This window comes from Watersipora subatra, chromosome 8 (assembly GCF_963576615.1).
Source record: "Watersipora subatra chromosome 8, tzWatSuba1.1, whole genome shotgun sequence".
Lineage (NCBI taxonomy): Eukaryota > Metazoa > Bryozoa > Gymnolaemata > Cheilostomatida > Watersiporidae > Watersipora > Watersipora subatra.
In genome coordinates this window covers 19751187-19773956 of record NC_088715.1, presented here as the reverse complement: position 1 = coordinate 19773956, position 22770 = coordinate 19751187, and the positions used below count along the sequence as shown (strand labels likewise).

The window sequence follows — 22770 nt, the reverse complement described above, 5'->3', positions numbered from 1 at the left end:
TAAAGTGTATGATGACAGAGTGTAAAGTGTATGATGACGGAGTGTAAAGTGTATGATGACAGAGTGTAAATTGTATGATGACAGAGTGTAAAGTGTATGATGACAGAGTGTAAAGTGGATGATGACATAGTTTAAAGTGTATGATGACAGAGTGTAAAGTGTATGATGACAGAGTGTACAGTGTAAGATGACAGAGTGTAAAGTGTATGATGACAGAGTGTAAAGTGTATGATGACAGAGTGTAAAGTGTATGATGACAGAGTGTAAAGTGTCATTAATTCATCATCATCATTCATTCATCATTAATTAGACTGTCATTTTTTGTGATGGGCAGAGAGAGAGTCTCTACTAGCTCATCTGATGGTAGAGGTGTCATTCTGTATTACTACTTATTCGCATATCTACTAGGAGAGATAGAACAACAGGGTAGAATACAGTTAAAAAGTTCGCATGACCCCAAAGAAGATTTTAGTGCAGTTGAGAAAGGTGAATGTAAGAACCATAGAAACTGAGGCTAGTCAGCATCAGAACTTTGGCTATGTATTATGAGAATTAAGGCTACGCGGTGAGTAGTGAAGGACGAGCATGACGTGACTTGAGGTAATTAAATAGCTTTTTCTTGTGTTAAAGTAATATTATCAATTTATCATTTACATTGTCGTAATATTCAATACAGTAGGTGAGCTTTGCATTGTGTTATAAAACGAAAACAAAAGCCGAAATTCAGCCTAAAGCAAATAGCAGTTGTCCCAAAATACATTATGGAACACAATATACTAGGAGAGATAAAAAATAAAAGCCAAAAAATTAAAACATTTCTTCAAGTTGTGCCACTTCCTCCAAGTTTACATGATTTTTGTGACAAATATACTTTATAAAAATTCCTCTCAATATTTGTTTGTAAGCATAAAAAATCGACAAAAAAGTATTAATGGAAGTAATCCTGGAGGAGACCAGAATATTTACTTTAGGGTTAAAAAAGCAGCCAAAGAATTAATTATTTAGGGATTAAATAAACTTGAGGCCATAAAATATTTTCTGTCAAGTAAAATACTCCTGGCCAAAAACAAAGGTGATGCTGTTAAGTAAAGCTTTGCCAATTCAATCGTTATTTATTATTATTATTGCCAGTCAATTATAAGACAATTTAAAAAATGAAAAGCCGAAAAATAATTTCTGACCTGTTTAAATATGTTACTCATCAATATAATGCAAAAAAAAACTTGCATGATGACAAATCAATGCTATACACAATCGCAAATAAAAACGTACCTTTGGGCGAGGAGCACTATCCCTGAGTACGCTGCTTGGCTGCAAAGCTTCAACATCATCATTTGCTCCTCTATGAATACTCATCAGATCTGCCGCTGCGCTAGCACTTCTTTTCTAAAATTGTTTAACATAGACATCTATATTGGATTCAATAGAACGCACTATGCTCCTGAATTTTATATTTTCAAAAGAATTGTTGGAAAGCCAAAAAACCAACTCTAATAAAGAGAAACTCTTAAAGTACATAGCAAAGTGATTTTTATTGATGCTGATGTATGTTTATAGACAGTCTACCAAAATGTACACAGGTTTATTGAACATCTAAATAGAATTTGAAACTTCATAACAACATTACGGTGAATGATTTTAATTCAAACGAATTAAAATTTTGCAATTTTAAAAAATACGATTTTAATTCATAAAGTATGATTTAATTCAATTTTATGATTTTAATTCATTGGTGTTGGCATTCTATGGCGAAAATTTCAGATAGAGGGATATAGAAACCCATAGTAAACATCTAAAGCAAACACCCCTGGTACAAATCATCAAAAATTTATATACGTACTGTAAATACCAAAAATTAGTAAAATAATAAGTCAACTTTAATAACTATAGTAACTTACAGTAACTTTAGTGTATTTAGTTATTATGACCTGCAATAAAATGTAACATTACAATGTACTATGCGCAGTACGTACCGTAGATAGGTCTTATCTTCGAAGCAGACGTATAACATAAACGTTTACTTTAACTTAGATAAATTTAGTTAAACACAAAACACATACTTAAAGCTAAGTTTTAGTATGTAATTTTAATTATTTTACTAGATTTCAACTTTTCTATCGCTAAAATTTTATCTCGTATCTATTTCCAAATTCGTTTTCACAATAACTAATAACCCCGAACTAAAAGAGATCGAGCATCATTTCTCTTTCATTCGTGGTTAGATCGATTTCGGTGAATAGCATATCATCGTATTTTTTATTTTGATGTTATCGGCACATCGACTGCCAAATTGGAACTTCGAAAAAACTTTAGTTGATGTCATACGGTGAAAAATATTTCAAATGGAAAGGGTGGAAAATCAATGTGTTCTATATTGTAGAGCGAAAACAATTGTACAACAGGATCATTGCAACTCGAGGGTGCGCCTTATTGGTGATTTTGATCGATATTTTGGTTTCACAACAGAAGTTAATGAATCAGCCCCCCAATCTCTGAACTAGATTTGAAGTTCTCCCAAAGAATTGTGATCTAAGAAACAAAAGTTGGACGTAATTTACCGTAAGAAAGATACCATGGAGATCATAAGCAAATCTATCATGGGCATAAGCAGATCTGCAGACACTCAAACTTCAACACGTTTAATTGTCCAAAGTTGGATAGCATAAAATTCAATTTAAATATTATCATTTTACTTCAATGAAAAGTAATGAAAAAATATTTTATACATATCATTGCAATAACTGATGAACACATGAAGTTAATGTAATAGCTGTATATACATACATACACAGTGTGTATGTATATACACTGTCGATACATAAATACATACTACAGATCGGCGAACTGACGGTTTTGGCACTTGGGATCTTCTTTGAACAGCAGAAGGCGAAGAAGGAAGCTCCTCATTCTCCTTACCTCCATGTGCTACACCCAATGCGCTTTGTGCCTCAGGATTAACGTGCTGTTCATTCTAACAATATATATCAACGTACATAATTACGGACTTCAACTTCCTTATAGAAAATACAATTACTCGAACTTAGCACTTCTGTATTCAATATAAAAACTCATCCTATTAGTTTTTCAAATTTCTGTTTTGAAAACTTAGATCAATCAAAACAAAAAATGTTGAACAATTTATTAAAAAGAGTGCTTCTGATATTAAATTAAGATTCATTGATTATTTAAGTTGATGAAGTTAGATGATGCCAACATGAACTGTTATTGGTTGTTTTCATTTTGCGTGAAAATATTTTAAATTATCACTTTGACAATTTAATGATATATGCTGACACATTTGCAGTCTATTAGACAAACCTGTACTAAGCTCTTTCATTTACATCCTTTTACAACATTCTTAACATCACTGAAAAATTTGATACAAACAGGTTATTCACTCACACTCACTAACCTCTCCATAGATGCTACAAACTAGTTAAATGAATTCAGTGAGTTACTTAGAACTTTCAACTAATTGTTGGTAGTTATTCATTCATTCATTTATTCATTTTGCACTTTCCCCTGTGTTTACTCGGTTTTTTCTGCTGCCAGTTAAAGAAGAAAAATAAAGAAACTTTTACTCATGCTAAAATGTGGAAATTTGTTTGCAACAGAATTAAATCTCAAAAGTATTTGCAACAGCATTAAATATGTTTGTAGGCCCTAAACAAATAAATCGCTCACCTCTCGCTGTAATATTCATAGCTGGTAGTCATACTAGAAATTAGTTACACAAAGTTGACGAGTTTAGCAACTTCACAGTAACTTTTAACTAGCATTTAGGGAATATTCATTTGCTTTTATTCTAGATCATACCAGAAATGACTAAAAATGCACTAATTCAGCCATGATCCCTGGTATTTTTTATTTATTGATATTTTTTTATTTTTATTTACATATTATAAAACAGCAACAAAATTTGCTACTTGCTATGCAGTTATTACTTCAAAGGTCGCATGAATGACAATATTAATAAAAATTTTCAAATAAAATTTTCAACTTAAAAAAATAAACTTTTAATAAAATAAAAACTCTTTCTATGCTAGAACGAGTTAAGCCTAGGAAGACTTTGTGGGAATTTGTACAATCGATATGTTCAGTTATTTAATGAATTAGGAAATGAAATAAATAAAAGGTAATTATCTCATAATTATCTTATAATAATACCTATCGTTGGCAATAATAGTTAAAATTTACCCACGTGGTAGTGTGATGTAATGTGCTGAACTGGTATCCATCCGCAGTGAGCATTTCTGTGTCAAATAGTAGACTCACTGCGAATGCCTTTGCACAAATTTTGTGAAGCAAAATGGCGTCAAGTCCATTCGGATTTTACCCTTTCTATTATTTAAAGTGTTCGAAATCCCAAGTCTATGTGAGCATGAAAACCCATTAATCAACTTTAGGATTAAAGAAAGCAGACGAAGAACTGAAGATTTATGGATTAAAAAACCCAAAATCATAATATATTTTCTGTCAGGTCAAGTGTCTCTAACCATAATGTTAATTCGGTAAAATAAAAAGGAAGGTTCAGGATGATGCGTAAGATCGGAAATACAAAAATAATTTTTGACATGTTTAAATATTTTACCAAGTAATAATTTATACAGTTGTTACATGATGCTATTTACAATGGAAAATTCAAACTCACCCTCACTTGTCGACCCTCATCTCTGGTTATACCGCTTGACTGTAAAGCTTTGACAATTGCTGCAGCTCCACGAGGTGTTTGCATTGGACTCGCTGTCGCCGCCTGCAATTGTTTGACCTTGACATCAATTAGGATTCAACAGTATGCATTATGCTTTTAAATTTTAGAATTCAGTTGCAAGTGCAATGAGAAATGATTGTAACCCTAAATCATGTCACATGAGTAGATTCTAAAGTGTAATAGCTGTCAAACAACCACTGTTCAGAAATCATTAATCTAAATCTTGGTATGACAAACTAGTGAATGCAAGTTTGAATTTACCTGCTCAGTCAAGAACTTGTTTGCAACAGTCTTTGTTTGGTCACAGTGAACTTTGTTTGGTCACAGTCTGAGCAACGAAAAAATTAGTTTTCAGTCAGGAAAAACCTCAATTACTGTTGGAAAACTAATTGGTCTTAATGTTCCCTTTTTAACATTCTTCTCTTCTGGGCATATAGATTTCTGGTTATTCATATCAAATAAGATTCATCTCCATAAATAACATGTATGAAATATAATACCTTGCCTGTAAAATATAATAGTTTGTAATAATATAATTACCTGAGGCTTCTTAGCCAAGCTTTGGATTTCTTCTTCAACGGGTACTTGCTCCTAAAGCGAATATAAAACTTCAGATCAGCCAGTACAACAGTTACCATAAAACCTCTAATCGAATGCCACCTCTTTTTGAACGCCACCTCCAATTGACCGCCACCCTGAGAGAAGGGTTGAAAAGTAGACAGCCCACTCTCCCATTGAACGCCACCTCCATTTGACCGCCACTTTGACATTACATGTAATTGATCTTTTCGAGCCCATAATATCAACTGATCAGTAAAAAGTGTCCAAAAATTGTATTAATAATTAATCATTTATATAAATAACAGTTAATTCTATCGTTGTCCAATTCCAAAGCTTTTCGTTTTTTTTTCCGTTGAAACTTTGAAAGCAACACCGTAGCAAAAATCGATAACGGTCTCAGGCTAGTAGTAGCTCTCTGTTTAACTCGGTCTTGCTACTTCGAAGTAGCCTACATACATGTATATAAAAACGGTTTAAACTTACGATGGTAGATGGAACTTGGAAAGCAACGCCATAGAAACAACTACTAACTATTTTAGGCTAATAGTAGTTTCTTGTTTAACGCAGTGCTAATACTTCGAAGGACATGCATATAAAAACCGGTTTGCAAATTTTGGACCAAATTTTATACATTTAGCGAGCAAACTTTTGGCACTGCATCAGTGCTAAATGCAACATGTGAAAGTTTTGCTGTGCCGAATAATTGTTTGGACGTTAATATCGACTGGTTCAGCAGTGCAGAAAAAACTTGAAGCCAGAAAATATTGTGGAAAGTATTGGACAACTAGAAGATGTTCGTTCCATCGAAAGCAACAATCAGAACGCAGCTATCCGAGCAAACGATGGAAATATTTTTTGTTTTAAAAATGTTAATTTTTGTTTCTGCGTGTAATATAAGTGTGGTTCGTTTATGTCACTTGTTCATGAATAAATATATTGGTATCATTTGATAGATTATCGTTTTATAGCTTATAAATATGCAGATTTATAGCATGGTCTTTAATAGAATTTTGCGGCCATCTTTACATGGCTTACAATGGATCGATGCTCATAACTCCACTTCTATTGCACATAAAAAGCTAGTTTTGGCTGCAAACTGTAGCAAACATATCAGTGCAATGAGCTTTCATACAAGATTGTTAAATATAGATATAAAATAAAAATATGTCTTCAACTTTAGAATGAAATAAAAATTGAAAATGCCAACCAATTGCAAAGAAGGACACAGGCTATATCATCGCAGGCTAATTGCAAGCAATTTTTCATTTTTTCGTGAAGTCATTTTATCGTTGTCTGCCATCTTTATGGACAACTTTTATCGTTAAAACACGAAGCTTCTGCAATTAATTATTGCAAACAATACTTTTGTTTGCAAATTTTTTATTTTAGAATCAAAACAACACTGAAAAATACTATTACTCAAGAGAGTGACAATCGCTTTCTACAAAGATAGCGGCTTTTTCGTGGATGAGCGCATGTGCAAACAGGGTGATGACGTCAAAAAAACGATGGATAGATATCAACTGGTAGAGATATTTATCGGCTTCTTGATGCATATTAATTAAGAGATCTTTGACAAGTTAGAGGTAAGTTAGCATATTTATTGCATTCAAAATGTTTAATATCGGACCACCGGAAAAAGAGGGCAAAATATAAGCGACATCCACTTCGCCTGTAATAGGGCTAACTTTATCTTCCGAAAATTCTGATGAGTCATTTAAAAAATAGACCGCCAGCCTCTATTTGAACGCCGCCTCCAATTGACCGCTACCATAGAGGAAGAGTTGAAAAATAGAGTGCCATGGCGTTCAAGTAGAGGTTCTGCGGTATATAACAGATTTATAATGAAAACCAAAACCTTTTAGAAATACCGCCAGTAAAATTTTAATTACCATCTTATATGCACATTTGGATAATAAAAAACTCATGAGAAGCTGTTAGATAAGTCAGAAAAAGTAATGTAAAAAAATATTCTCTACTCACGAAAGACACAACATTAAAACTTTCCAAATGATGAAACCTGTCTTCAAAAGAAACTTCCTCAGTTACAAAAGAAAATCTAAGATATGAAAGGAGCAAAGGTTTCTTAATAGGCAGCCTCTTTGTTTATTGCCAGGCCACAAAGGTCTTGTCAATGATCAAGTCATACTTAAGTATAATTCAATATACCTACAAGTTTGAAAACTGTTTTTTGTTAGCTCTTGTTAGTTTTTTGGGCAACGTGTTTAAATTATTTCCTAAGAGAATTAAGCAAATAATCGGGCAGGAATAAGGCAGGACTAGATTATTATGCAAGTAAATGTATATTTAGTGGCAACCGAGATGAGCTATACATATCAATTCATGCTCTGTAGATTGTCTTAATTCATTGGAGCAATTTCTTAAAACGGAATTATTGAAATATATGATAAAATAGGACTTGTAGTTTTATTGATGAATATGAAATGAAAGTTGAGAATTAAATCTAACATTTATAGAACCTAATATAATATAAGGTATTAGGCTTTGAACTAAATAAAATATACTCACAGATGCTGATGAAGACTGGTTGAATGAAGTCATCTACAAAAAGGAACTTACAACTTTTAGGGATGTAAATATGATTGATTTGTCTATAAATATTAGAATTGTAACACCAACCTAGTTGACACAATCTACAAGAAACACCTTCTTTAGCTATGATATCTATAACACAAAAGTATGAAAATGCAACACATTTATAAAACTATATTCTAGTAAAAAATAAAAAAGCCTCAAGTGACATAAAACATAAAAGTACAACATAAAGTGTTCAACCCAAATATTTTGAAAAAACTATAAAACCAATCATTTAGCTATGATATCAATATCACAGAAATTTGAAAACAGCTCATTCATAAAATTTCCACATAAAAATACAGGGTTGAACCCAAATGACAAACCAATCAAACTCATATTCATGTCAGTTTGCAAATGCTAGAATTCCAGCCTCATAGTTAACAATTGCTCACTCAACAACATATTATAACTAAGACAGGATTTAACCGTTAATCGAGTCTTTAAAAGGCTATCAAATATTTGTTGCTCATAACTTTTCTGAAAAATTTGATGAATAAAAACATTGGAAAAAAAAACTAGAACCAACCTAAATACAAAACAACACCCTCAGTAAGTATTCGCAAAAGGTTAGAAAGTAAATGCTTTTGCTCTCGTCAAAACTATAAACAACTTACCTACTTGTCAAGACAAAATAGCACAAAAAGATTTTTTTTAACCGGAAGAAAACCACATATATACTGAAGATGGTTAACTCCTTCCAATAAAAACACCGGTCAAGTACACTAATTCTAACATGATTATTACAAGAAGAGAAACAACTGTAAACATTAAATTAATCATAAGTGTGTCAGAGCAGCTCTCAGGGCCCAACTAATACCTTCACACCCTCACCAAGAGCAATAAACCGTCAAAACCGGTTACCCTATAAAAATCAGTTTTAAACAAAAAAGACTGGTTTATTCAAGTTGTTTTGTCAAAGAACAATGGCTTTTGTAACCCTGCTCACAGTTATTAAATCTAAATCTGTGACAGCTTCTTACCAATTCTCCATCAATTGAGTGCGTAGATTCCTCCTGAGACGTATTCTACAAAAGTAACAATGATAGTTTTTACTAGTAAATTGCTCTGAGCCAAAACTGAGTTGGTTGCTAGCCAATGTAAGATGGGTGAGTTTACCGTGTTAGCGGGGGGAGCAGCAGCATCAGGACTCTCTACACTTAGCGACTGAAACTTTAGTAGGCCCATTTCCTGCTCCTGCAGCTCAGGACAAGTCTAAAGTACATGTAGATAAGATATATTAGTTACTGCCATAAGAAAGTAGACAGTTAACGCTTTGAAGTCTTGAGTTTAGGAGTTGTGTTCTCCTAATCCTGGATTAGATTAACTACTTTCCATTTACTGTAAAAACTTATAGAATAACAAATCACCTTTTTATCCGAATATCACCTTGAAACTAAAAGCTTGCAACACTGAATAAAAAACAGAATCCAAGTAGAGAAAATAGTTTTTTTTTCTTTTAAAGAAATTATGTTTGAGAGGTACTTGAAGAAACTACAATTGCAGTACACTGTGTCTGAAAGAGAGTGTGTTTTTGTTATGAATGGAAAAACAGATAGTTTTAGTATGAAGTTGTTGTTGATGAGGAAAAGCTTTTCAGCTTGTCTAGTTTTAACCTTTCTACTAAGAATTTCAGTCAGTATTTCACGAGAAACTAATGCTCCGTCCGCAGAATTCGTCATTTCTCGAACAATGAGACAAGCTCTCGGCATTTTGGGATAAAAAATAAGTCACAATTAATCGAAAATAATTCCACGAATAGTCTGACTAAAAAAACCATGAGAATACCATAGTTTATATGCGGGTCATCTAGGGTGTTAATTGGCTGTAACATTTTTCTTATAACTTAGGAGATTAAACTCAAAAAAGTTCAATTTAAGCTGTTTATGCACAACGCCATTTTAGCAAAAATGCAAAATTTCCTTAATCCGTTTACTCAATTTTTATGTGATAATTCGTACAGCGACCAGCCAAAAACATCGTAAAAATTAGCACTAATAACAAACAACGACAGGAAGAACTTCTCATCAAAATGCTACACCAACCAATACTGATGTAAAATCTCATTTCCTCAAAATGCATAGCTGTTAATTGTTTTTTGGAAATAAATAAAGCTCTATCACAGTTACTGAGCACTAGAGGTGCTATCTGACGGCTGAAGATTAATTTTTAAAGACTCTAAAGCTTCATAAGAAAATAAACAGTGATAGTTTACATAGATGGGTGAAATGGGCACAAACAGCAACTTAATAAAGGAATCGTGAGCTTTAATATACAAATTTAATACCTAGAAGAGATAAACAGATAAAAAATTATTATGTTCCTATACTAGTGCACAATGTATTCATGTGAAGTGAGGCACGCGGATGGAAATGAACAACTCATTAATGTTAAAATAATAAAGTTGTTGTGTTGATGGGTTAAGTATTGAAGTCCAGCTTATTCAATGAAATAAAAGTGAATTATGGTTAAAACTGTGGCTCTGTTGGAAACAAAGTAGAAGATACAGTAATAGAAAAATGATAATCATTTCATAGCTTTATAATATCAGAATGTAGTATAAAAGTCAACAGTCGGCTGAAGCCCAAATATAAAAAAACAAACTATGGTAATAAAATATAACACACTGACTTACCACATTTTCTCGCGCAGAATTAATAGCAATTGATCGGTCATCAACAGATTCCATAGAACGAGTTGGATAACCCTGCAATTAACAATCCTCTGCTCAGATTACTTACATATTGGTTGCATAGTCTATCTTTACTTGGTAATAATTTGCTAACTTACCCTTGCTTAAACTAGTTGTGGTAACTCTATCTACCTTACTGGTAGTATATTTATCTACCTTACCTGTAGTATCTCTATCTACCTTACCTGTGGTATCTCAATCTACCTTACCTGTAGTATCTCCATCTACCTTAGCTGTAGTATATCTATCAACCTTAGCTGTGGTATCTCTATCTACCTTAGCTGTAGTATCTTTATCTACCTTAGCTGTGGTATCTCTATCTACCTTACCTGTGGTATCTCTATCTACCTTAGCTGTAGTAACTCTATCTACCTTAGCTGTGGTATCTCTATCTACCTTACCTGTAGTATCTCTATCTACCTTAGCTGTGGTATCTCTATCTACCTTACCTGTAGTATCTCTATCTACCTTACCTGTAGTATCTCTATCTACCTTAGCTGTAGTATATCTATCAACCTTAGCTGTGGTATCTCTATCTACCTTAGCTGTAGTATCTTTATCTACCTTAGCTGTGGTATCTCTATCTACCTTACCTGTAGTATCTCTATCTACCTTACCTGTGGTATCTCTATCTACCTTACCTGTGGTATCTCTATCTATCTTACCTAGAGTATCTCTATCTACCTTAGCTGTGGTAACTCTATCTACCTTACTGGTAGTATATTTATCTACCTTACCTATAGTATCTCTATCTACCTTACCTGTAGTATCTCTATCTACCTTACCTGTGGTAACTCTAGCTACCTTAGCTGTAGTATCTCTATCTACCTTACCTGTAGTATCTCTATTTACCTTAGTTGTAGTATCACTGTATTCACTTAAATTTTATAAGCTTTTTTTCAGCTCAGTCAACGATTTTAAAATTTAAACATTGTCATAACTTTTGCAATGTTTTTTTGGTGAATGGTGAATATAAACTGAAAAGTGAGAATTACAAAATATTTTTATAGATAACTGCGATATAAGCATCCAAACAGAATAAAATATACACAATGCATAAATATACTTACAAATGCTGATGCAGGCTGATTATCTGACGGAATCTACAAAAAAACTCACAATGCAGAAATGTGTAAAAATAGGTAAATCGGCTATAAAAATAGATCCATCACACCAAACTTGAAACTATTTATAAACACAACATCTGTAGCCAGGATATCAAGCAAGTATATGGACGCCAAACATTCACAAGTCTTCCGCAATAAAAGTAAAATTTGAAAAAGCCTTAACTGACATTATCAAACATAAAAGCATGATGTTCAACCCAACAGACTGACCAATCAAATACAAGTTTACATCAGTACATAAGAGCTAGGATTCCATCATCATAGTTAGCAGCTGATCATTCAGCAGTTTGTTGTAACTTGGAAAATATTTAAATTCAAACAAAAACTTTAGAAGCTGATACTAAAGTGAATAATTTTGAACTAAATATCAATACTCATACCCTCCTTTTTTAGATATTGACAAAAGTTAATATATTAGCTCTTAAAAAATACCTGACAAGGTGCGTCACTAATAGGCGGATAGGTGAGAGACAAAGTTGGACCCTGTTGCATCGAATCCTGAAAAAACACAGTGGATCTTAAAAAAGATGAGAGTTGGTGAATATACAGTTGACTATTAGTATACAAGTTCATTCAGATGTAACCTAACTGTTAAATTTTGACAATCAATTAAAAGTAATCGTTCCTGGATGTCCTGATTAAAGTGAATCCTATTGAACGTTGATGATAAAATTCAGGAATGGAATCACTACTAAAACATGCATCAGCTCCATCCTAACTCTGTTACAATACAGCATATTATAAATTACCATCATACAGGATTTTCTGAACAGTGAAGTACTCAATAAAATGCACCTACAGGCAATGGTAACAAATTTGCTGGTAAATAATAGAGTAAGGAAGTATGTCAAGTATTAGTAACTATATTCCTGTTTTCAATTAACTTTTATTGACCAATACTAAAGGAAACAAGTGGTAAAGCCATAAATGCAATATGAGTAATGTAATATTGAGGATTACACTGCATACGCCACGTCTGAAAACTGCCAAAAGTAAACCTGCCCATTAAAAACGGACTAATCACAGACGAGAAGCATACCTGTTGACCAAGCAAATAGTAGAAAAATATTGTGAGATGAGTATAGATCAATCTCAAGCTCTAGTCACACCTATCTATATTAAAGATGTAGTTGCGTCAAAAATGAAATTAGGACCCATAAAAGGCTAAAACATCAGCTACAATTTGATGCTATTTTTGTCTTTGTAGACCAACCCTGTCCAAAGATATATGCGTTTGAATGAGGCCCTCTTTTAAAAAGCTCACGTTCCAGCGGGTGCCAATTTCGTGACGTAACTAGCTTGTTTTCTGAAACGAAACCACGAGCGATAAATATGAGGTCGCTTCGTTAGCCAATCACGATCGCGAAATTTTTATATAGACCGTAATAAATGTTATCACTCGTAAAACGCGTTGTCTGTGATCTCGAAGATTCTCATCGCTAGAGAATTCATGCTCATCGTTACTGATTCAACGCGTATCAACAATTACTAAGTTATACATAGTTTTAAAATGGCTTCAAGTTCGAGCGACCGCTACTCAGAGTTATCTGAGCAACGTTTAGTAAAAGATTAGAGTAGACAGCCTATGGCCAAAGCTGACAGGCGTCAGCAGCGTTTTGCTGCAGAAGAAGACAGAATGGAGGTAAATTAACATAGAGTCTTCTATACTTTAGTAAATGTAATATTTTTTATAGTCATAAATACATATACTAATTAATAAAATGATAATTCTTTGCTATCTCCAATCATCGTTTCATAGCTTATCTGCCGTTTTACCTAGCTATAATATTTTTTTTCGAATTTTCTTTGGTAAATTAGAGTCATGATTACAAATTATTTTCACACGTAGGAAGTGGATAAAATCGATTGATCATTGCAAATCTTTAATTTCCAGAACCAAAGCTTCGAATCGTTGGCTTGGCGTACTTGTGCCTTTATTAAATGTTTATTCGTTTTTAAAATTACACTCGCAATCTATTTAACTCCCAATTTGGAAGCTGTCAATAGATACGCTTTAGAATGACATATCTATGAATGACATATTTATTGCATCTACTTTGTTTACATTTACTTGTTTTACTGATTACAGAATGTTTATGTCGTCCCACCAGCCGAAGAAGCTTTGTCAGTGTGGAAACTGCTATAAAGGAGAAAGCAAGACTTGAATGCATGCTGGATGATGTTTTGTTTGAGTTTGTTGCAGTAGATGAATTTGTCTTATTGTATCAGCTAATACTATGTGAGTGGCCACGACTTGATGAATATTTTTAATAAAAGCTTTATGCCGAGATGAAAATATTTTTGCTTGTAAAAATTATATAATAAAATAATATTGTTGAAGATAATGCAAAACATGATTTGCAGAATATTGTAGTGAATTGGATATGGTATATGGGTGTCCGCAGAACTGGAGAATGTGAGTTCAAATCCAGTTTGCAGCAGACTTCTCATCCTTAAAACTCTATCCCTGTCTATATTCTTTTCAAAGAGGTGGCTTGCTAGTAGTAAGAAACCAGAGCCGTATAGTTTCACAGAGTCCCGCGACCAACAGAAGCGTATACGGGAGCTCGCTCGATTCCAAACAAACAGGCCACGCCTACCATTTTTATATAAGTTATAATGGAGAGGCCGCAACATTAATCAACAAAAACTACTCCCATTAGCAGTCACTTTGAAATTGATTGTTGTATCACAAACCATTTGAAAGAAAACAAAATTTCCTACAAAAAGGTGTTAATAACGTTTTTGTAAAAACGTAAAGTAAATGCAAAAAAGAGTGGTATTGAGAGCGAGGTATGAATATTTCATTATAGATCAGTATGTCGATCGGGTTTGTTTGGAATCGGACGTTTTTGTTTCCGGTTTTGGTCGCGAGACTTTTTAAAGTTATATCACTCTGACAGTAAAAAGCTGTATAACTTCACAGAGTTTTGCTGCTAACGGATGCGCATATCGAATCTCGCACGGCTCCAAGCAAACAAACCGCGCCCACTATTGTTTTATATAAGTTATAATGGAGATGCCGCAACACTAACCAACAAAAATTACTCCCATTGGCAGTCCTTTTAAAATTGATTATTGTATTATACACCATTTGAAAAAGGACAAAATTCCCTACAAGAAACGACCCTACAAGAAATGATTTTTTGTAATAAAATAAAGTAAATGCAAAAGAGTGAGATGTTGAGAGCGAGGTAAGAATATTCCATTAGAGATCAGTATGTCGATCGGGTTTGTTTGGAATCGGACGTTTTTGTTTCCGGCTTTTGGTCACGGGACTCTGTGAAACTATACGACACTGTAAGAAACTAGTAAGAAACTAGTACGTAGGCAATAGGTAAAAGGCGACATAATGTGGGCGGGGCTTATGGGAGGCTGTATATCGTTTATATGGGTAGCTGCAGAACTGTGCTGATACAAAGACCGCGTTCTACATAAAGTGACTAGACAGAATTACCGTAGACCGGTAGAATTGGTAGTCGGTACCCAAATGTTTACACAACATTTGGAGAAAGTGAGTAGAACAAACTTTCAATTTTCGTTATTTGAGGCCTTTTAAACATTCATAAAAATGCATCTGTAGCAGGATTTAAAATTTTATTCTAGCCAACACGAGCAAATACAAAATAAGATATATGCCAATAGAGCCGCGTAAGACTAGACTTTTATCGCAAATAGCCGATGTGAATACGAGAGATAGAGAGAGGTTGCCAAACGCGTTACATCATTTTTGGCGAGGCTGGGCACGTTTTTGTGGCCTGAGCGTTTTTACGGTGATCAGATTTTTTCGGTTTTAATCTTCAAATATCTTGGCAATGCGTTCGCGTAACACAACAAACAACATATCAACTGATAGAGAAAAAAAAATGCTTTCTTTTAAGATCAACTTAAATTTTGACGCAACTACATCTTTAAGGAAATTAATATAGATTAATCTCATCTCTAGTCACACCAATGATGAGTACGACAGCAAACACAGCTGAACCTCAGTGTACAAAGTTATTTTGTTTTAGGATTCACTTAAAAGCTGTCAAATATTAAAACAAACAACGAGAGCCTCTCACTTCAACTTTAAGTTACTGCTAAAGAAAAGACATGATGCTTGGGTAAAAATTTTGACTATATAAACATGGAGTAAGGCTGCCATAAACTTTTTTCATTGTTTGCACCGCTTCATATTACTTGAATATCCTACAACTAAACCGCATGTATACATGTATATGTTAAGGAGAATCATAGAAATATGTACTCATTTATGAATTTGCAACATGTTGATAAATTTTAGACATCACATTTTGGAACTTACTGTGAATGTTGAGTAAAATATTTGCTATATTTGTACATAAAAGGCCAGAAAGACTGATAAGTTAAGATAATGATAGACTGAGATTCAACAACACTAAACTGGAGTTTGGCTACTACAGTCCTTTTACTTACATTGGTAGCGGAAGGATGCGCTACAGCCCCACTCTAAAAACATAAACAGGATATAATGGATTGCAAAAGGTATTCTACATAAGGTTAACACAGTTTAAACTAGTAGTCTAAATCTTTACTCAAACAATAGCTGTGTTTGAAGCCGTATTAATAATTGTGACAAGTCAACAAATTTGATTCATAATTTAGCGAGTAAACTCAGAGTTAGTAGGTCAAAAAATAACAACAGCATGTAAACTGCTACAGATTGTTTTGTACCATTTACTTCAACACGATGAATTGATGTCCAACACTCACATTATGAAACATGGCAAAAAACTCTGACCAAAAAGCTTACTAGGATTCTCACAAGCTTTATGTTAAGTATATGCCATATGTTATGAATATGTTATAAGTTATGAAGATGTCGCATGCTATGAATATGCCAGAAGTAATGAATACGTTAAGGCATGAATATGTCATATACGAGGGCGATTCGATAAGTAAAGATAATTTCATTATAAGTTAAAATATTATTGTGATACATGCATAATTTTTTTGAGTTATATTCTTTTAGGTGTTGTCTTCACACTGTAATCATTTTCAATAACTTTGAGGTTATAAATTTTTTTGGAGACTATTTCAAAATGGCTGCCCCTCTTGAAATTTGCTCACATGTTGAACAGAGAGCTGTAATAAGATTTTTGTCAAGTGAAGGAGTCAGACCAATTTCATTCTCCATTTATAGGAGAATGAAAGCTCAATATGGTGAGAATTGTTTAAACCAAAACAGAGTTTTCAAATGGGCTAGCAGTTTTATAGAAGGAAGGACCTCTATTGAGAATGAACCAAGGTCAGGCAGGCCAAAAGAGGCAGCCACACCATCCAATTTGGAGGCTGTGGACAAGCTTGTCAGAGCAGACAGGAGGATAAAGGTAGAGGAAATTGCTGAATCATTGAGCATCTCCATTGGAACAGTGCATTCCATTCTTCATGAAGATCTTGGGTACTCAAAGGTGTGAGTGAACACACTCAACTACTGTGAGCGAATGGTTATAAAGGCAATCTGCAGAATTTTATGCAGATGGGATCAAGAAACTGGTACCAAGATGGCAGAAATGTGTTGACTTGTCTGGCAATTATGTTGAAAAAAAAAAAAATAAAGTATCTAACTCAACTACAACTTGACTTATTGTAAAATTATCTTTACTTATCGAATCGCCCTCGTATTATGAATATGTAATATGTTATAACTTATAGCTATGCTATAAATTATTAAAATGCCATACGTTATAAATATGTCTTATGTGATAAATATGATACGATGTGAAGATGAATATAATAACGATGTGATACATTTTAAATACGGCATATGTCACAACTTCTAGCTATGTCACATGCTATGGATATGTAACATGTCATGGATATATAACATGTTATGAAAATGTCACATGTCATGACTATGTCACATGTCATGAAAATATCACATGTCATGAATATGTCATATGTCATGAATATACCACGTGTTATGTTATATAAATTTTCTTAGGTTTTGTTTCTGCAATATTTCGTTCTTCCATCAGTCACAGCGTTGCGTAATTACTAATATCTAATGTATATTGTTTGAAAAAGCTGAAGTCAGTTATAAAGCCTTTTTATAAAGTATTAAAATGTTTTATAGATGTTCCCAAGTACTTTTACAAATACAGTGGAACCTCTACTTACAAAAAATTCTACATACAAAAATTTAGAAATTATGAAACGTATTTTGGTAACAAAGTTGCCTCAACTTATGAACGATTTTTCTAGATATGAATATGATCTAGCTTTTTGTGTCAAACTTTGATTTGTTAGTTTGTTTTATATTTCGGCCAGTTTGCTACATGTGGGTACAATGACGGTACGTCTGACTCAGTTTCATTTGCTAGTGAAATTCAGTAAATGATAAGGGTTGTTTACATGCACTGTGTAATTTGGAGTTATCATATGCCATTTAACGGGTCAGACAACTTTAATTTCTAAAAATTAAAATTCTGTGTTTGTTGTATGATGACATGGCTTTTTTCAGTTTGCGATAATGTCGATAATATCCATTTTGATTTATAAAGAACCTTATCTGAGCGAAACAAAACCAAGAGAGCAATACAACACCAACCTCTTCTGACCGTCGTCCTACCACTCAGCACAGTCTTCCCTTAGCCCAATCTAGATGCCAAAAGTAAGCAAACACACTGTTTTTAGTTTTTGTTCATTATTTTTCTGTTTGTCTCGCCATGTGTTTTTTTTCTTTTTATTATGTAATAATAATAAAAATGTAACATGTATTTGTACTAGATTATAACTATTACCAGTATTTATAATTTATACAAACTTACTATCTGAGTTTTGTGCAGAACGAATTAGTGCATTTATGTAGAATAGGCATCACCATTTAAAAAGTTTTCTACTGATGAAATGAACGACTTTACTGAACGGACAATTACTTTCGTAAGTAGAGGCTCCACAGTAGTAAAAGATCGAACCAAGTATAAAAGGTGTTCCTGATTACCTAGTAATAAAATAACCAGCAATCACTGGTCTTTTAATTAGCAATAGGAAAGGACATATAGTAATTGATATTTGATATGTTAACATCTACGGCAAGAAAGGAAAAATTATTAAAACGATACAAAAGCAAGAAAAAAACCAAACATTTTGTACATTTGTGTCCCTTAATATATAATTGTTTGGAGTGAACAGTTTGTCAAGATACTGAAATAGATCACTAGCAAACCACTCAGGGGTGTTAAGGTGTGTGGAGTGAAACAGTGAAACTGATTTCCCCAAACCAAAATTTTTAGGATAATAATTACAGTGAATAGAATACCCTATACCAGGCTTTCCAGTTGGACAGTAGCATCAATTATTTAAGTGAATTTACAGAATAATTCGAGGCCTAATTAAAAATGATCGCCCTTCCTTATTCATATCATACAAGCATAAGCTTGTCGAGCCTTCCGGGAGACACAAGACAAATTATAAACCATTGTTTGGCTATTCTTCATTTTCTACTGTTCCAAATGTGCTTACAAAATAACAAAATGATAAATAGGTTAAGGAAAACAATATGAAAAGAGAAGCAGCACTGATTAAACACTAGTACCCTATCTACTTGATTTCATGAGATAAAAAAATCAATTTCAATCTTTTTCAAATTTTCAATTTCAAAAATCAATAGGATTCAACTCTCATTACATTGATGATGACCCCAACTGTCACCAAAACAACTTTATTGGAACTATTTATAAGTTTGCTACAAGAACATCACACATTTACACTCTCCGAACTATGTTCAATTGCCAGAGTTAGTATGACAAAATATTTTTAGTCCCTCAAAACTGTCCATTTCATCAATAGCGTTTAATATTCACTCTAAAGCTCCAGTAATTATAGCAAACATTTCATTGCTCTATTGACAGGTAGCACAAATATTAATAATAAACATTTCTACGAGCGTGTGAAATCTTTTGAAAACTATACTCAAGTTTAATGCACCGAAAATATAAAAACATGTACCCATTTGTGTAAAGATTGTTCCCGAAAGAGGAAATTCTGACACATGGGTATATATATATATAAATATTAATGTTTTTTGTCTGTCGTTGGGCCTGTCCATCTATAGCGACTAGGATCTAGCAACAACAAAGCTGTATTGCAGAAGATTTGATTTCGGAACTTCCTGTTCACCAGGCAATTACCTAACCCATTGGGCTGCGCGAGGTGCAATGAATTCATTTGGTGATACGAGTCGTTATCAGGACTAAAATATGCATAGCGACTCTGCGTTACGGCGCAATGTCATTAAAGCTCACTCTCACAGCTCTTTCTAGTAAGTTTAGCAATATGGATACTAACTTACTCAAATTAGTTATTGGTAATATGCCAGGCTAAAGGCAAGTGGAAGGCAACTACATTACCTACCGCTGTTTATAAGCTGTTTTAAAATCTGTGCAACGCCGGGCATTCAGCTAGTATAAAAATAAATGATTTTTTCTAATAGGGGTACAACAGTAACATGTAATACTCTGAAAATTACGGCATAGAATATTATTCAACAAACTGATAAAAATGTACCCCAGCTAACAGCTGTATCACTAGCTGATGTTTCTATAAAACATGGCCTGATGTCATAAATATATTAGCTAACATCGGGATATAGCTATATTAGCTATATCCCGATGTCATAATATATTCTAGTGAAACTTAATTGCTGATAAATATGTGGGGGCTATCAAACCTATTCAGGTGTACGGGCGGTACTAAATTATATTATTTGTTTATTATCACTGTATACATACTGATAATAATAAACGTCCTTACAAATTCTCGGCTGTAAATAGTTCAAGCATTCCTTAGTAAGAATAATAGAGCCCATCTTTTAGAGACTGGTATCTGATTATCTTACATCGATGAATAAACATAGACATGACTGCTATTTTCTTTATTGTTGTTGCGTATTCATAAAAAGTGGTCCTAAACAAAACTCTACATACCTGAGAGCTGTCACTGTCCTCAGACCTGTCCATGTTCTATTTGACAGCTGTTTTTCAGGACTTAAAGCTCGAATGAGTAAAATGCTATCACTCAGAGATAGAGACCTGTGTGGAAGATATTGACATACATAAAATAAGAAATGCAATGTGTGAAAAAGAGAAATCATCATTTTTGTAGATGAGCTTACAGTTGGTAAAAATGTTTAAATTCAACAATTGGTTCGAATATAGGAACTTCATGGGCAGACAACTATCATTTAAAGATATGAATCAACCTTGTACTTATTAAATCCCCTGATAGTTTTCGGAAGTACTAAACAAGGAAATTTGACAACATTTTTCCGCAATGATTTCCTCTGTTGGTTAACGATTGAAGCAATGTTAGATTTGCCTCCGTTTAGCCAGTCAGTCGCATTCATGCAACAAAGTTGTTGATTTTACAGCTTTTTGTTCACATAATACTACACTTTGAAAGATTTGGTTATTTTCTTACTTTTAGATGAACTGAACACAAAAACCTCAAGATTTTGCTTAGTGAAACACTTGAATGAGTTAGTTGCAAAATAAGCAGAAACATCCAATTTACTGACTTGCAAAACATTGTACTGATTGAGCTTAAGCTATATTGCAATTAGCACAATATAATTAAATATTACTATATTATGAGCTATATGATAATATGTTATACTATATTACGTTATGTAAACAAAACAATCTTATTCCAAAACAGCCATCAGATTTCAACAGCGGCAATGAATACCCTGAATTGTGCATGGAACCATTTAGATTGCATACAGAATAGAGCTCCTGATATTTTCCTATGTAGAACGTAATAATTTTAACGGTATGGAATATTGATATAATGTGTAAAAAGGTTGCTACATTCATTTACATGTAGAAAAATTTTAACAGAATGTATTGGATATAAATTTGTAGGCACAAGTGAGAAGATAAAATTATATTTAAATAACATGAAAAGAAACCCGGCAAACACACAAGCACAGTATAACAAATTCAGAAACCCATCATTATTTGTGTAAAAATGAGTATTAAAACAGTTTTATTAAAAAATTTAAATATTTAAACCTACTTACAATTTTTAACAATTTAAATTTCTATTTACAATTCTTAATCATTTACTAATCGTAAATTGTCTGTAAACTGTACCAAGTGTTTACTACTGATATCGTATAATCTATTGGTCCCCAGACTTGAAACTATTCCACAACATTGAAGTCTGTCACAGGTTATTAAGGCAATACAAAAACACATACAATGTACAAGTGTAAGCACTACTTGATGAAATGAATATTCAAATGTAAGATGCAAGAAATCAAAGAAAACAATATTATAGACGTACATGATTTGCTGTACGATGAGGTATGAACAGAATGTTACGAATGTAAGTTTTAACTGCAAGCTAACAACTATTACGAGTTACACGTTAAAGCAAATATACATATCAAAGTTTTTGTGTTGTTTACTGATATTGATGTTGCATAAAATGATGTCAAAACAGCAGTTGTTTACTGATATTGATGTTGCATAAAATGATGTCAAAACAGCATACATATGGTAGATGCTCCTATAGCATAAGCAGCCTTTTACATAAATTCCACATACTGCAAACAATTTACGTAACGTTCTTGCTTCATAACGCGTAAGAAATTCTAAAAAATTATAGTGTCAAGTCGGTGCAAGCTCTCAAATTTGATTTGAATAACGGAAATCTTGTAGTTAGCCTCAAAAATAACATTCTCTCTTTAGCCGCATTTGAAACATAGAACGAAGTATACGGCTATTTCTATTACATATACTAGTACCCTTACAGTATAGCGTACCGTGAGAGATTGTCATGAGTGCCGATAAAGCACAGAGAATGAGTAGTTACACAATTATTCTGTAATACTTAAAGGTGGCTGATCGGTGCAGGTGTTAGAGTATGTGTCTGTTAATCTGAATGTCACGGATTGGGGTCTCATTGAAATCAATCTTTTATCCTAACTTCTAATCATGGCTTCGGAAAAAACGGACAGACAGAGACCACTCAGAGAAAATTGAATATTTTTTGTTTTACATTATTTTAGACGTAAATAATATTTTTAATTTCCTTTTCTTGCCATCATGGGTATTGCT

General features: G+C 33.2%; 1 protein-coding gene across 1 annotated transcript in view; it reads right to left on the bottom strand.

The window, feature by feature from the left end:
• LOC137401493 (uncharacterized) overlaps positions 1 to 22770 on the bottom strand; it is a 54074-nt gene that overhangs the window by 20661 nt on the left and 10643 nt on the right. Inside the window, exons 4-15 of the mRNA XM_068087870.1 lie at positions 20635 to 20739; positions 16124 to 16156; positions 12119 to 12184; positions 11630 to 11662; positions 10503 to 10574; positions 8987 to 9082; positions 8851 to 8895; positions 7802 to 7834; positions 5252 to 5302; positions 4652 to 4753; positions 2831 to 2971; positions 1273 to 1386 (exon numbers count right to left, since the gene is read on the bottom strand). Coding sequence (XP_067943971.1) covers positions 1273 to 1386; positions 2831 to 2971; positions 4652 to 4753; positions 5252 to 5302; positions 7802 to 7834; positions 8851 to 8895; positions 8987 to 9082; positions 10503 to 10574; positions 11630 to 11662; positions 12119 to 12184; positions 16124 to 16156; positions 20635 to 20667 — 819 coding nt within the window. The 5' untranslated portion in view covers positions 20668 to 20739. The remainder of the gene's footprint in view (positions 1 to 1272; positions 1387 to 2830; positions 2972 to 4651; positions 4754 to 5251; positions 5303 to 7801; positions 7835 to 8850; positions 8896 to 8986; positions 9083 to 10502; positions 10575 to 11629; positions 11663 to 12118; positions 12185 to 16123; positions 16157 to 20634; positions 20740 to 22770) is intronic.